Source organism: Guyanagaster necrorhizus (assembly GCF_019112545.1).
Source record: "Guyanagaster necrorhizus MCA 3950 unplaced genomic scaffold BT62scaffold_21, whole genome shotgun sequence".
Lineage (NCBI taxonomy): Eukaryota > Fungi > Basidiomycota > Agaricomycetes > Agaricales > Physalacriaceae > Guyanagaster > Guyanagaster necrorhizus.
In genome coordinates, this window is record NW_025064900.1 from 128,813 (window position 1) to 144,197 (window position 15,385).

A 15,385-nucleotide genomic window follows, 5' to 3' on the forward strand; every position below is an offset into this window, starting at 1 on the left:
TTTCATTTACTCTGTCTCACTCCTTTGTAGCATGTAGCCTTGAACAGTTATAAAAAATACCAGCCATACCCCACTCCAGTGGAATTTTCTATCAGGCAGAAAATAGTGAGCAAGACAATAATATTTTTACAGTGCAAGTTAAGAGTATGAGATGCTCTTGAAGTCAAGGTATATCTCTTACTTTCCATCTTTTCTGTTTCAAAGGTTAAAGAGTTACAGTTCTTCATAATGTTCAAGATATCACTCATGAAGTCCAATCCCTGATTTTTCTTTGTCAAGGCTGACAGTGTTGCTTGAATTCTACCATGTCTCCAAAATGCATAGCCACTAACCAGCTAGAAGCATAGGCTGGCTCTCTCAAAGGCCTTGTTGATTAGCATTTGATCTGTTAGCAGGCAATTCAATTCTTTGCATACTGCCCTTATAAGTTGCCTGGGCTTTTCCTTTTCTTGGCATCCTAGGCAGAAGGCTTACAAGGTCTAGTTTGTGAACTATTTATCTTTACTTTCTCATCATTCTGAATTGATATGTTTAGGATGATCAATGATGAAACCTTCATCAACACCTTTAGCCCCTGGTTTCATATAGTGTCAGCTTGACCCTTGGCACCTATTATCTCTATCAACCAGCTAGAGACAGATCCTTATGTCTATGGTAGCTGACCATGTGAAAGGTTTGTGACCATATTATACACCTGCTCTTGTTCTCTTCAGGGTGTGCTTTGTGGACTAGAACCTCTTATAGGCCTTCCACATGCCTGGATGATACAGTGAGCCTACACATGCAATACAGAATTCTTTTGGTTCATTCTCTGGACAAGTTCAGTTTAGCTGGATCCAGTATCAAGTATTATTTAGTATCTTTCTAATAGGTTTCTGCAGGTGGTAGATCAGATAGAAGGAACTATTGATCAACCCTTCAGTAAGCCATCATCAGAGTATTTCAAGTTATTTCACTCACATGTTCATTCTCATAGGTTCAGCAATGTTTCTAAGTTTTTTCTAATGAGACTGCACTACTCTAAAGATCAGCTGTCATCGCTGATACAGTTGCCCACAATTTGCATGTGAAATTCCATGGACTCTGGCACAGCTACTAGACTGGGGCTACATCAAAACATCCCCAACTAGATACAATTGGTGTGTGTCATGACTTTTTTTTTGCAACATTGATCTCAGTCCCTGACTTCAGGTATGATAGGTTGTGAATTTCCTTTCCTGTCTGAGATAATAAAATATTCAGTGTGTACCCTCGTGGTGGGGGCAATCTTTTTCTCATGGAGACAGAAGCCGTGTTTCCCAGTCAGAGTGATCTCAGGCCACATGGCCAAGTGAATGCCGATAAAAAGCTTGGCGCTATCGGCGAAATAATGGAACAAGCGTTGCGGCTGCGGACGCTGCTGCGGGAATTGATGTATGAGCCTCGAAGATACATCCGTTATGGGAGGGGTGCCGCCACCCGATCAGACACAATGTATGATGTCGAGCAAAAGACAAAGAAAAAAAAAACAGAAAAATTTAATTGTTTGTGCTCACGGAAAACAGCATATAGGCTGTCGAGTTTCTCCCTCGCTTTCCTGAGGGAATGATGGATGGGATAATGGATATCATTGTCCACCTGGGACTGGGACTCAAGCCTGAAACCAAGAATCTATCACTACCCGTAGCCTCGTACGTTTTACGCAGTCACTTGTTCGCTTGGCTCTAATTTTTTATGCAGAATATAATGTGGCTTCATTGTATTCTGATTGGCAGGCTGTCAACAGGGTCGGTGTTTACCTTCTTCGATGTTTCCTCGCAGATCATCGTTCGACTGCGCTTATGTGCACGTACTACGTACACTCCGGTAAAAAGGGAAGATGAGGAAATTACAAAGATGTCATGAATTTTGAGCTCCCTCAGGTAGAGTGTTTTCTTGATATGGAGTGGCCTACGTTGACAATGATGATACAGTGCTTCCGGCAGCCTTCGTATTTCGGTCCTGTGAGTGTTTTTCCGTCTGTATTCCCCCCTCGGTAACTAACCTGGTGGTATCGGAATTAGGTATGGCCATTTGACCAGATAACCCCGGTGACACTCTAATGACACCGTCGTCATTGGCTTCTGCGCATAAACATTGGCTTTTTCTTGGACCGCATTCCATCAGATTTGCACAGCGAACAGCGACGATACACAACGTTCGCCCGTATGGCTGGAGCACCCACCCGATGTCGAAGACGATCAGCCAATAGGATATCGCGAATTGGACCAACGCCATAGCTAGGAGCTGCGCCCGGTGGGGCTATATAACCAGGCATATCTCTTCGTCAAAGTCCATCCATCTCCAACATGGTCTGTCTCACGTCTCTTGTCTCCCTCGCTCTCCTGGTTGCAACCAGCGTCGTCGCGCACCCCGGCGAGACTCCTCCGACTTCAGTCCAGCTGTCTCGTCGCGCTCAGCTTGAGACAGCAACCGGCCGTTCCCTTGCGGATTGTCAGAGCCATTTTGCTCGACGTGGATACAAGGACAGGTCAGCTGCTCGTCGTACGGCACTTGCTGAGGAGCTCAGACAGAAACGTGGCATTGCCACTCGTTAGCATACTCCTCTCTCCCTCACCTTATACATTTAATGATTTTACTCTCCTCGTCAGGCGCTCCTTACAAACGCGCTCTTACCGTCGAAGAAGTAGTGGACACGAGCCACCTATCGAACGTAACGGGCCTTACCTCCGACTCTGACCCTTTCTCCTCTAACGCCTCTTGTGTGCTCACTCCCGAGCTCGAGCAAGGCCCGTACTACATTCAGGGCGAATACGTCCGTTCAGACATGCGAGAAAGCCAGACCGGAGTGCCCGCCTATGTGGACATTGAGTTGATCGATGTCTCCACTTGCGAGCCTATCCCCGGCGTCTATCTTGACGTTTGGCATTGTAATGCGACTGGGGTCTACGCTGGAATCGTCGCCTCGGGCAATGGCGACGATACAGATGAGAGTAATTGGGTCAGTCGGATTTTCGCTCTGGTTTCTCCTTTCCTCTCCTCTGATCGTTACTTGTTAGAACACGACATTCTTGCGTGCGATCCAGCCGATAAATGATGAGGGATATGCTCAGTTCGAGACCATCTTCCCTGGTATCTCTATTTTCTATATACTACATTTTTTCACGGACTGACGGCTGTTTAAGGGCACTACTCTAACCGTGCGACTCATTTCCACATGATCGTCCATGAAAATGGAACGATCTTCGATAACGGCACATTCTCTTCCGACGGCCAACAACACATCGGTAAGCCTTATGAGGCCGCGTCATCTGTAGTTCAGTCGCTGATACCACCCACAGGCCAAGTGTTCTTCGACCAAGACCTCATCACCGCCGTCGAGGCAACCTCTCCTTATGTTACCAACACCATTGCCATCACGGAAAACGAATATGATCGCGTGTTCACTGCGGGTGTCGAGCCTGACAGTGGAACCGGTGTCGACCCGACCTTGGAGTACGTCTATCTCGGTGATGGCCTCTCGGACGGTCTCCTTTTGTGCGTGTGTATCGTCTTCTTCCCTTTCCCTCATACTGATGCTTGTCGCTCAGTTGGGGAACAGTCGGTGTAGACCTTACAGCCAGCTACGAGTCTTCTCCTGGCGGTTACCTTACTGAAGCTGGAGGCGTCGTAAACCCCAACGCCACTGCTATTGGTGTTAATGGAGTTTCGTCTTCCTCTGGGATGAACGGCACTGATACCGGCTTTGACGGAGGGAACAGCACGACTACTGACAGCTCCACGACCCAGTTGCTCTGCACATGTACCTCTATCTAGACGTAGTGACGCTGACATTTATCCGGTGGAAGCTTTAGCCGAAAATTTCAAATTATCGTTTAAGCGTTTTAGTAGCCTATTTGTTTTGATATTTCGAATGAGTACCGAAATTTCAGCTTGCGTCTGTCTTGAAACAAAATGAATAATATCGCTAAAATCTCGACACTTTTTTAGATGGTTCATGGCGTCGCGCTTGGTAGGTTTCGATCTTCCCATAGCATTAACAGTCAGTCACCGTTGGGTTCTCGAATGGATTTACTTACGTGTTCATTCCTTTCCGCACGGGTTTGGCAGTATATAAGCTAGTATTTTTCTTAGTTAGCTCACATGGCGCATTTACCCCAGACGTGACACATTTTTGCTACTTACTTGGTTTGAGTACGACTTCTCAATTCTGACACATTATTCGAATGTATACATCCAAGACACGCCAATATGGGCTAGACAGCACCGGATATTAGAATGATAACGTACAGACGCGTGCTTCTCATATTGATTCCATTCATACGCACAGCGGAGATCGGCAATGAACACGAATTGGAAAAGTCGACCACAAAGTTGCCGTGGAAGTTTATTGTAAACAATGGAATCAGAGACGTGGTGGAGACTGTTCTCCAGGTGCTACATACAAATGGCAAGGCTCTTTATTGCTATCGAGGATGTTCACATTCATCAGGGGAGAATAAATGAAAACTTCAAGGACGAAATCGGATGGAACACGCTGGAGGTTGGTTGGGAGGCGTCAGTATGCTTTCAAGAATGAAACGAACGCAGGTCTTTTCAGCAGGAATCAGGATTAAGTATCGTTTTCAAAGGAATATGGGTAGTAGATTATGGATGGAAAGCCATCGCCCTTCCAAAATAGTGATGGAATCCATCAACAAACCTAGAATTGACAGCGAGAAATGATTCTCGCGCACCTAGGATAGCTACGAGAGAGTCCAGTCTGGAAAGCATTTGACAAGTTACTTGAATGCAAGCCATTGGAGAAATAATCTAGTAACAGTTAGTCAACCTACAATAATGTTTCGAGAGATCCAACACCTTTCGGTGAACACTGTATCTGAGAATTCGTGGGAGCCTACTACGTTCAGGGAAAGATGGATCTGGCCGAAATCAGAAAACGCGCAGTTGATCTCGAATCCTGGAAGGCAATAGTTTGAGATGACTTGTATCGATACTTATTCATAAGAAAAGGAGCAGAGGAAAGCCAACGAGGAGCGGCCCGAATTCGTCGTCACTGGCTGAAAGGTTCGCGACCTAAGCAAAACTATCCTGGGATACCAAGTCGACCACGATCATAACTGTCAATCTCTCCCGCGAGACTCGAAACGGCGGCGGTCTCCGCGCTGTCTTCTCGGCTAGGCAGACTAGGGAAAGCTATTCGGGAGGATTTTGATTTTCGTGAGCCGCGGAAGGGAGGCTACAATTATATGCCGAGGAACAAGTGGAAGGAAATAGTGAAGGATACGTGCAAGGTAGAACTTCCTTGGACGATATCGAGAGAAGGATTCATGCTTCAAGTCGTGGGGGATGTAATTGTGAAGGAATGTCGGCTGGAGACTTCTAGAGGAGATCACAAAATTGAAGTTGGCGTCTGAGAATGAGAGGAGCACTTTGGTAGATCCGGGAGTTAAATCCAGCCTTCTTGAGGGGCGGGTCCCAGTATACATTGCGACACATTTAATTTGCACAGCCAGCAAAGCAATGGCGTGCTTATAGTCAGTCGTGTCTAGGAGAATGACAATGGCGATATTTTTCAGAGATGTATGTAGTACCTGTGACCACCTAGCCCTTCTATGAATCTTATTCCTCGCGTAGAGCCACAAAAAGTTGTCGGGGTATAACCAAAGTCCTAGTGATTTCTCAATAATAATGTACAAAAAAGAATTGTAGTATCTTCTGTCCAGCAGATAGAGTGTCCTTGCACATGATATTCATCCTCGGGACACCGAAGGATAAGGTTTAGGTTTCGGCTTAGGCTTAGGTTTAGGGCCTCTGACTGGTCCGCCAGATACAGGTCCTTCGATGGGTCCTCTAGGTTTCTGGTCCCTTCATCCAGCGTCAACGTAGCATTTTAGCAATAGAGATACTGATACTCACGCGTCATCTTCCTCCTTGTTGGATTTAATAAAAGTAGCGGAAGAGCAGCGGTTTCGAATAAATAAGAAAGGCTTCAGGATCCTGGGTTCGTCATTATGGCCAGGAGGTCGTTCTACTGAAAATGTACTCACCAGCGAAATATATTTTCCACTCCTTCCATCAAATTAAAGGCTGATCCCTTCTGAGTCTCTGCCGTAGCTTCAACGGTCCGACTCTGAGCGGCCAACATATTAATATCGTTGTTCTCGACGCCGCCGACGCCGCAGGTAATCTCCGTGGCACCAGTCACCAGTTCTCTGAAAATGGAGTCACTGCGAGTACAAACGCGGCCATGTCGGAACCGACCTCTCAGTAGGTTCCAGTTCGAAGGGAGGCATTGTGAAGTGGGGGATTCTCGAGCTGTAAAAAAAATTAAAAGGTTTTTATACGGCTGTGATGCATGGCTTGCCCGTATTCATTGCAGTGAATTCTTTTCTTGAAGCTGTTCAGTGGCATTCACTACTTCTGGCTGTTTGTTTACAGCGCGCTAAAGCTTAAAGTGGCCAAGCGCAACAGATGCCATATGAAGCCTGTCAAGCGCCCATAAACTCAAGTATTGCTTTCCAGTAGAACCAGGCTCAGGTAGGTGTCCGTATAAGATACAAATGGAATGGTGACAGAAAGCGTCGAGCTGGAGGCCCGTGAGCCACATGCACGTGATCACAACGAAATTCAAACCACGGTCGCTGAGCACTCGTATCGCTAAGCGCATCTTTAACTCTGGCTGCATGCGGGCATCTCTTGCTCTCACAACTGGGAGATCTGAATATCATCTCCTGACAATCACCACAGAGTTAGCACTGAATCATTCTTTACAACTTTTCCTGTTTCTTAAGATCTCCTTCTCCCTCCCCTCAGACCTTCAGCGCTGAATCGCACTCATGGAGAACCCAAATATTGTATCTGTGCTGTTTGCTGTTTTGAACGGGAAGGAAGACGAAAGGCTTCACAATTTCTTGTTATTGGCGGTGCTCTCACGAATTCCGAACACAGCAAGGCTCGGTATGACCGTTTTTTTGTACCGCTTCGTGTCCGTTCTGTGCACTTCACGCAATGTTTTACTGGTTACTTTCTAACAAAACAGTCTAATGAATTGCCGCGGCATATGACATAATCAAAGCTGTTACGCAATGATGCCTTCAGAGAACACAAAATGTGCTTTTTCCCTTGTTACGGAGTAACAGCATTTTTCTTAAGGCGCTGTACTTACGAGATCATTCTTCCTTGTGAACCAGGCAGTGTCTGTGGCTCTGAGCAGTAGACGCTCATACGGGACACCTGTCGGGCTTCCCCGGTTTCTCGGTGATTGCCTAATCGCCGCAAGGTATTACTTCATTCGCAACCGCGGAAATCTCTCGAACTGAATACGTCTTTTTTCTTTCAGGCAAATACTCGGGCAACGATTGTCATTAGGAGCACCCACCGATGCAAGGTGAGGTTGTGAAAATGCATATTCTCCTTGGTTTGCACCTCCGGCCGGGACCTACTGAAGTAATGCTGTCTGTGATTCGCTGTTTAATTGAAAAGTTCCATGATACAATGTCCCCAGTCTCGATTACTCGTGTGGCTTCTGTTGATTTTGGCTTGGAGAAGCTTCTGGCTATAACTTTAAATTCGTGATTTGTCGTTATGGAAGTGTGACTTGACGTTCTCTCTGCTCGTGGCCTCGTGTGTTCTAGGCGATCCATTATTTATAACATCTTGTCGTGTCGCTTGTAGATTCATAGTGAGATGCTTTCTTCTACATAGATTTCTCCTCGACTGAAATTCTTTCGAAGACTGCCTTTTTCCGTTTCGCACATGGATCGTTCTCTATCAGTGGGCGCTTATGTCTCAGTGTACCTCGTTTCCTTCGCGTGTTGATGTAGACCACAGGACCTGAACTACAGGCTCCGAACTGTCCCTATATTGTAAACGTTGGATACCGTAGCTAATTGATAGAGCAAGGGTTTAGTAGTCGAGGTACGGGAAGTAAGAGAACAAGAGCGTGAGCGTGACTCGTGAGAAGATAGTATCCATGAGCGAGGCATGGGTTCGAGCGAGCTCGAGGTAATCTTACAGGTATCTTGAAATAAATTAGCAGACTAGCGCGAAGCTTAGTTTCCGTGGCTTCAGGTCACGCAAAGTGTACGGTTCAAGATAGGTAGTAAGAATTTGATACCTAGTACATGTAGCTATGTTTATATACAAATGGGTGTTACTAGAAGGTTCAATAAGTTTCGTGAAGTCATGAGTCATAACGAGTTCATTAGGTTGAGTAAGAGAAAGTACAGAAAGGGATAGAAAGGAAAGGAAAAGGCTTCAAGCGACTGGAGACTTCTAAACGTTCTGGGAATTCCATCGATACACCGAAATCCATAACACCCTAAGGCCCCTCCTTTATGGCTGACATGCACAATGTCTACGGAACGAATTCAGCTAAGAAATTTATGGTCGCTACCGACTCGTTAATCGGTGTGATATAACCCTATACGAAGTGAGCTCTCCAATTTATTTGGGGATCCATCCAGCTGATAAGCAAACAGGATCTGATATCCGTCGTCCACAGCCACTTCCCGAGCATCGACAGACAATCCAATCAATTAGATGTGTGTGCTGGGCAGTGGGTCGATATTCCCCCAGACACTTGGTGGGAAACGAAACAATTTATCGATAGGATATTGGTTATCAGTCGTACGCCACGCCTTCCGTGTTATTTATCATTCTCATTTTCGGGCGTAGGACCAAGAACGAACCCAGCTTCGTCTAGCAGGACCTCACAGTTAATAACGATCTGGATACAGACCATTACCGGAAAGAGGAGACCGGTGATACTATCGGAATCATCATCGGTTTCTGATTTGGCGAGGATGGTGCAGAAACCTGAGGGGATACAGCCAGAACAACAGCGTCTGTTCTATAGGGAGAGGGAGCTCAGATTCGAATACACCCTATCAACTTATGGAATTCATGATGGATCGACGATCCTCGTTTGAAAGACGGGAAGAGATCCCAGGTTGAGCCAGATACATCTGCTGCTGGGTTCACGACGATAACTAGGGAGGGCCTGATCGAGGATGCTCGGCTGTGAAACACTCTTTGGTGTATTTTGGCATAGGAATGAAAACGAGCTCACGGTTTATTCTCTGCAATGACCATAAAGAAATCCTTTCTGCGCGCTACTTAGACTCCCGTAGCTTTCCCCGGAACAAAGTGCGGAATTAAACCAACTATGTTGATCAGGTATGTTCTGCGTGCAGGCACTATCCTCGAGCTATATCCCCTTTAAAAGGGGGCGCTGGAGCCGAGGAACGCACTTGTATAGCCTCTGTACCTTGTGGACTTGACATCGATCAATCGAAGCGTGTATAGGTTTGGTGCGGAGAGGAATTAACGAGGTTATGGCGTTTCTGTGGGGCTAGAAGTCTTATCAGCAGAGGATAGGTCAGCAACAGAGGACCTGTGCACACTGATTCGGTTCCGCCGGCGACGCAAGGTTTCCTCTTCAATCACGATCATGCACTCGGAGACGAAACCTGCTATACTACGGTTACGCTCTCTTGACGTATGTCTTTCAATCAAGTCCATTTACGGGTACCCAGTGAATCACCCGAGAGATCTCCATTTCAATCGATCTTCCTTCTTCTGTCGCTCAATGTTCGCACAGCCGTCAATTCTCAGAGAAGTCGAACACAGCCCCACGGGCGACGGACATACTTCTAACGTATTTCCGAGTTGTCATAAAATCCAGTACGAAGGAGCAAAAGCTATCCTGACCGCCCCTCCTTCTTCCTCCTCCACCAAAGATGTGCGACCCAGCGATTAAAAGATACATCGTCGCTACTGACGGAAACACTCGTGTTTTTGTCAGTAGATCTGAAGTATCGCAGTACGCGGTAAGCATTTGACATCGATGAGAAATGCTCTGACTCACGCGCTGCGTGGAAGGATTTTGTTGGCATCACTCGGCAACATTTCTTTCCAGGCTCGGACTCCTTGGCACTGGTCGTGCAAACTAACGAGCTGGACATATGCGCCGGGCACTACGTCGACATCCCACCGAGCCTATGGCAAGAAATGAGCGAGTTCGTCTCTAACATCAGAGTCGTCAGTCGTGAGTACCAGGATGTCATTGTCATCCGTTGGTATACTCACTTGGGGGTAGGACTCGCTCCAGCGACGTCTCCACTGATGGCGATTTGCGTGAAGACGATCGCTGGGAAACAGATTCCGCTATCTCTACCTCAGTCGGCATTGGTCGCCGACCTAGCAGCGCTGGTACAGGAGTCCGAGGGTCATCCGCCGGAGGAGCAGCATCTGATTTATGGGGGACGATGGCTGGCATTCGAAGATCGTCTTTCATCGTATGATATTCGTGACGGAACGACGATTCATCTCCTTATCCGAGGAAAAGGTCGCGCATGACGGCTTTGGACGATACCCTGAAGGACATTATGGACTGTGCTCTTAACAAACAGTAGATTATTGTAATTCTTTCATATACGGACAAGCATAGCCGGTCACAGATATACCTAAAAGTAAATTAATTTCAGGAGGTGTGGTATTTTACAATATAAATGAGCCATAGAGGCCTAGGAATAAGAGTACTGTCTAGGAAATATCGCTACATGATTCATCCATATACTCTGGTGCAAAATATGTGTTCTGACTTATTCATAGTTCATTTATATTTTAAAATACCACACCTCCTGAACATAATTTACTTCGGATGCTGGGCTCAATATCATTTCCACTACACAGGGCGATGCAGGTAGAGAATTGGAGGCTTCGGATAGGGCTATCGCAGAATGATACAAGAGAGAACGTCCCATTGATCTCCTCGCTAGTCTCTCCTAGACAGACGACGATATACCTTTTTCACAGGATGAGGACGGTATATGTAGTCTGCTGCCTAACTCGGTCAAGTACCGTGCGACTGACCTTATTATGTAAAATATGATAACGTGACCGTGACGCGTCATTAATTTGACGCATTGGCTTTTTGCTATCACTCGTTTCACGCGATACCAGTGTCGTATTTCCTCGTGTGTACTTCCCTTGTATCCATGTATCCTGAAAAGCGGAAATGCTGCAAGATTTCTACAACAACTCTACAAAAGAGGCATTAATGAGATGTGCTTCCTCAACACAAGCGTTCGACCAGGACCCATCCGACTTGACAATCACCTGCCATTCCTTCTCGTTCAAATGCTCAGGATCTGTACAGATACCTTAATATTTGTTATATGAAGTAATTTCTTCGACAAGATTTATGCCGGTTTGCCGGACCTCCACCACTGTATCATGACAGAGAGATATACCTCGAAGGTGGAATGCTTCGAGCTCAGAGATCTGCTCCGGTATATTTTCAAGGAAGTAGGAGATGGATACGCACGATGTCGAATCATTGTTCTGATAACAACGCCAACTGGCTTCCTTTTTGCCTCAAATCCAGCGTAGAATTCGGGGTTATCGCGTACTTCCAGATGTAGAGAGTGAATTCTTGCTGGTGTTCGCGTAGTCCATCTTGTTAGTGAGATACAACATGTTTGAGGGAATTAGAACCTTTCGAGGTCTTCCATGAAATAATATTAAATTTAGATAGAGGATATTGCTCGAGGGGGGGGGGGTCGACGAGGTAGATGGGAAAGCCAGTGTATTGTCAGACTATGCAATAGACCTAGTCACGCGGTACTTAGGGCGCGACAACTACAAGACTACCTTCTCGCATCACCTTCGTGCTTGATTACATGGTTCTTCCTCCTACCAAAGATACAACGATGGGAGGAGGTCGGTTCCCGGGAATGGGACGCCCTCTCTGGTAGCGTTCTAAAATTGCGCTATCCAAAGCCTCTAATTCTCTACTCACACCGCCTTGTGTAGTGTAAATGATATTGAGCCGAGCATCCCTTGGCAGGGAATCCATTATGCGACACAGGACCGGCATTGCCGAACTCTGCAAGACGTCCAGAGTCACCTTTGACAGGTTTGAGTGCCGGATAAGGCTGGTTAGCGATATTTGTGGGAGTTCGTTACCGGGCGCTGTCCTCCATTTATGAGAGATAGACAAAAGAGGCCCATGTAGGAGGACTTACTGTACCCATCAAACGCGTCGCAAATGACTCGCAATTCCTGTAGTTTGCTTCGGGGCTCCTCGACGCTTCGGGAAAGATTGTCCCTGAGAAGAGTTGCGATCTCATACTTTAACTCAGCACTAAGCAAAAAGTTGGACGTGGGGGCTAGATCGATGACCAGCTTTCGTAGATGACGGACGGAGAACTTGATTCGAGAGGATTCCCGGATCATCTTGAGAAAATCAACCATATAAGCATCAGGGAAGTTGGAGACGGAAAATTCTTTCAGATGGTGTCCTTCGTTATCTATTACAGGCTCTGCTTGCCTACTGGGAACTTCTGTAGAACTGAAGCGAATATCTGCAAGAGTGAGAATGTCGAGCGTTGGGCAGGAGCAGATAATTCGATATAAAATATCCCGAGATAAGAATACCTTTGAGAACTTCAGGTAAGCCAGATTGGAGGTCCAGCTGAGAGCGTCCAAATTTCCGTCAAAGCGAAACGGGACAATTTGGTCAATATCGATAAAGAACACACCAAGGAAAGGCTTCAAAATATTTGACCACAACCCGAGGTTCAATAACGCCAGCTCGTCGATAACCAGTATGTGGAAATCCGGGTCACTGTGACGGCCAGCTACTGGTCGATTGAGGGAGGTCCGGAACCTCGCATTGGTTAAGGTGATTTTTCGGAGGTCTCCATGTGCGGGTGCGACAGTAATCGCGGAATCTCGGAGACATAGGGCCATATCATCCATGTCGTTGAACTCTATGGAAGGAAGTAGAACGGAAGTGTATCCAAGGTACACAGGATTACGCAGGATTGCCGAAACAAGCGAGGCAGTGGCAAATGACGGAAAGGATATCTTCGTTAAGACCCCCGTGCGCTGGTACTCATCACGACGATAGCCATCCACAAAATCGAGGACAGCGCCGAGGGAGGTACGGTCTGCGCGAAGGGCGGTCATCTCTGTGGAGCCAGAAGGGATATGAGTGAACAATAAGGATTAATATGTACTTGATGCGTTCACGCTGCGTTTTATAGCGAGAATTCCGAGGATACGTCATGTACCAACACTGTGCGGACATACCTTTTCTCATGAAAAACACGTTTCCAGTGGACATATGGCGACGTAGTGAGGTGCGAACCACGCAGTCTTGCGAATAGATAGTCCCGATAGAATATGCTATTAAAGCAAGGGGCGCCTCCGAATAGTGTACGACAAACTTGGTAACGACAGCACAGCTTTTGTAGTCGTCACCACATCGTTGTGGGAATTGTATCGTTGCTATCCTAATAAATATGATCATCAGTGGTCATCACTTCATGGTATATAGAGATGAAAAGGCTGTGGCGTGTATAGAGGAAGAGATCCAGTACTGCCTTCGTGTAGTCGTAAGACAAGCCGACTGGGGAAGTAACCGGTTTCGGTACTTCTCAAGAGAGCAAGATAGCGAGCTTGACAAGAAGGCAGCCGTCCTTTTGCCGTACAGAATCGTGTAGATCTCACGCCTTTCACAGATTCATCATTCGGCACATTATGCCAGTCGGCCAATACCAGGTATTTGAATATATATCATTATCATCAAGCCAAATTTCATGAGGTCCTGACCATGCCCGACGTGCCACCAGGAAACGAAAACAAAAATTTTCTGATGGCGAAATGAGCAAGAGTCGGTGAGAATCAATGAAAGGGGTCCAGTAGAACGCTCCGCTCCCATTGTCGCATACAGTGAAGTTTAGCCCAACAATCGAGACGGGAAAGAAACAAACCAAAGCATTAGACCATCGCAGCATCTCCACCCCCATAATGTTGTGAAACGGCGTCAATTGGTGCAAAATCGAGGAAGCTGTGAGCATTGCGTCCGAGGCAGATACCACGTGCCGCCCGCACGGGATGCCACGTGGTTATTGCCACCTCACTCTTTTCCCCTCATATCAGCACCAACGAATCGAACATTGCCTCAAAGGTCGTCTTCAACCGTACTCATTATCGTATTTTTATAATTGTCAGGACACACTGATGCGCGAAAATTTCCGGGTACTGGACAACAGTACAATATTTCTCTGATTATCCGTAACTTATTGTGACCTAGCATTTTGTAGTCGTTAGGTACCGACAGCTGGTTTTTCAATGGGTAAGTGCCCCCCTCGCATATTATTCCTAGAGTTGACAAGGATGTCAATAAGGCCCCGTTCTTTGCTTGAGTCCTACGGACCCTTCAATCTTCATACAACTCAGATTCTGCGGCGTGTCAGCATATAACAGATTATTAGCTGTTCCTCGCTCATTCCACCAAGTACAACTAGAGAAATTAATGTTACAGGCATCGGCCTATTTCACAATTGTGTGTTTACTTCGATTTACTAGACTCGGAAACGTTGCATTCAGACACACATCTATCCTGACAAGCGGACTTGTGGCTGCATCGAATCGACGGCGACGCAGGAATATGCTCCAATTTTATAGGAGAAAGGTTCTGTACCCGCAACGCGCGACCGGCACGAAAGGTCCGTGAGTGATATCTCCCATCGGCGATAATGAACATATGTTTCAGCAATTGAGCAGACGACCAAACCGCTGCCGTTGGCATTGACGTGTGACGTCCTCCCCAAGAAGTCATATTCTCCTTGGTATGTCATTCTTTGGCGTTTCCTGCATTCAAATAGCTGACCGCTATCATACATTATGATGAAAAGACACCTGGGTAGCCATGTCTTCCATGACCACCTGAGCGGGTGTCCGGAGCGGTGAGGACATCTGGTTATCATATTTTACTCCGATCTTAGGAGAGGATAGAGAGTATCTCGTTTTCTTTGGATAGACCGCCGTTTCCATCTCGGATGATAACGAAACTAGCTTGGATGCCTGCGGCCAAGTCGGCGAGTGCTTCATCGTACAGAAAACCTTATTCCCCAATGGACTGGATCTGGTCTTGATGGAAGGTCGCTATCGCGCTGGCTCTATACGGATGCTGCCGTGTGCGAAGTTAATTTAGCACTTTCTTTACCCCAAGGGGCAGTGGCCTCACGGCCATCCATCCCTTATCGTCTTGGCGTCAAGACACAAGGTCTTTTGCGGATTATCCTAGAAAGCCAGTGGTCTTTGGAGACAGGCCTTTATTCCTATGAACCACTGCCCGCTGACCACGGCGAAATCTAGACGTGATATTATTAGGTGACATTGGTTCCATTCGACTGGACGAGTTCTACCCTACATATTTCTCCCTCGAGTGCTTGGTCACCTTAGTATCTTCTATCTCTACTGTCATATGCCCCGCTCAGGCTAAACATTCTCTGACTCGGTTCTATCAACCGTTATTTTCAATCTCACATCCTACGGAACAGCGGGGTCTCTGTCTGCTCTTCGAGCACTTTACCGGCCTTGATTGTGC

The 15,385-nt window shown here is 46.6% G+C and overlaps 6 protein-coding genes across 6 annotated transcripts; 4 read left to right on the forward strand and 2 right to left on the reverse strand.

Annotated features, from left to right (window-relative positions):
* Positions 1–645: 645 nt before the first annotated feature.
* Positions 646–2,081, forward strand: BT62DRAFT_921659 (uncharacterized protein; the record flags this gene model as incomplete). The annotated part of the gene is made up of 10 exons (XM_043184333.1): positions 646–673; positions 714–769; positions 882–921; positions 977–986; positions 1,050–1,139; positions 1,243–1,480; positions 1,552–1,670; positions 1,755–1,845; positions 1,953–1,982; positions 2,043–2,081. The coding sequence occupies 10 exons, from the start codon at positions 646–648 to the stop codon at positions 2,079–2,081; spliced, it is 741 nt and encodes a 246-aa protein (XP_043037201.1).
* A 246-nt stretch (positions 2,082–2,327) lies between these two features.
* BT62DRAFT_825776 (aromatic compound dioxygenase) lies at positions 2,328–3,702 on the forward strand (the record flags this gene model as incomplete). The annotated part of the gene is made up of 6 exons (XM_043182381.1): positions 2,328–2,571; positions 2,631–2,980; positions 3,039–3,111; positions 3,165–3,266; positions 3,321–3,516; positions 3,570–3,702. Coding segments are annotated over 6 exons (1,098 nt in total), but the record flags the coding sequence as incomplete, so codon positions are not given.
* A 2,028-nt stretch (positions 3,703–5,730) lies between these two features.
* Positions 5,731–6,529, reverse strand: BT62DRAFT_934660 (uncharacterized protein; the record flags this gene model as incomplete). The annotated part of the gene is given in 6 exon segments (XM_043186764.1): positions 5,731–5,847; positions 5,899–5,979; positions 6,030–6,194; positions 6,244–6,297; positions 6,336–6,340; positions 6,354–6,529. 4 exon segments carry the CDS (start codon positions 6,273–6,275, stop codon positions 5,733–5,735), a joined length of 393 nt encoding a protein of 130 aa, XP_043037203.1. The 5' UTR covers positions 6,276–6,297; positions 6,336–6,340; positions 6,354–6,529.
* Positions 6,530–8,708: 2,179 nt separating this feature from the next.
* On the forward strand, positions 8,709–10,341 carry BT62DRAFT_901793 (uncharacterized protein; the record flags this gene model as incomplete). The annotated part of the gene is made up of 3 exons (XM_043183473.1): positions 8,709–8,906; positions 8,943–8,958; positions 10,094–10,341. Coding segments are annotated over 3 exons (462 nt in total), but the record flags the coding sequence as incomplete, so codon positions are not given.
* A 675-nt stretch (positions 10,342–11,016) lies between these two features.
* BT62DRAFT_1033178 (uncharacterized protein) lies at positions 11,017–13,057 on the reverse strand (the record flags this gene model as incomplete). Its single annotated transcript, XM_043178349.1, has 5 exons — positions 12,528–13,057; positions 12,012–12,350; positions 11,786–11,893; positions 11,312–11,422; positions 11,017–11,135 (listed from the first exon to the last, which is right to left on the reverse strand). The coding sequence occupies exons 1-5, from the start codon at positions 12,955–12,957 to the stop codon at positions 11,017–11,019; spliced, it is 1,107 nt and encodes a 368-aa protein (XP_043037205.1). The 5' UTR covers positions 12,958–13,057.
* A 1,798-nt stretch (positions 13,058–14,855) lies between these two features.
* BT62DRAFT_1008760 (uncharacterized protein) lies at positions 14,856–15,153 on the forward strand (the record flags this gene model as incomplete). Its single annotated transcript, XM_043177481.1, has 2 exons — positions 14,856–14,887; positions 14,937–15,153. 2 exons carry the CDS (start codon positions 14,856–14,858, stop codon positions 15,151–15,153), a joined length of 249 nt encoding a protein of 82 aa, XP_043037206.1.
* Between the last annotated feature and the right edge of the window lie 232 nt (positions 15,154–15,385).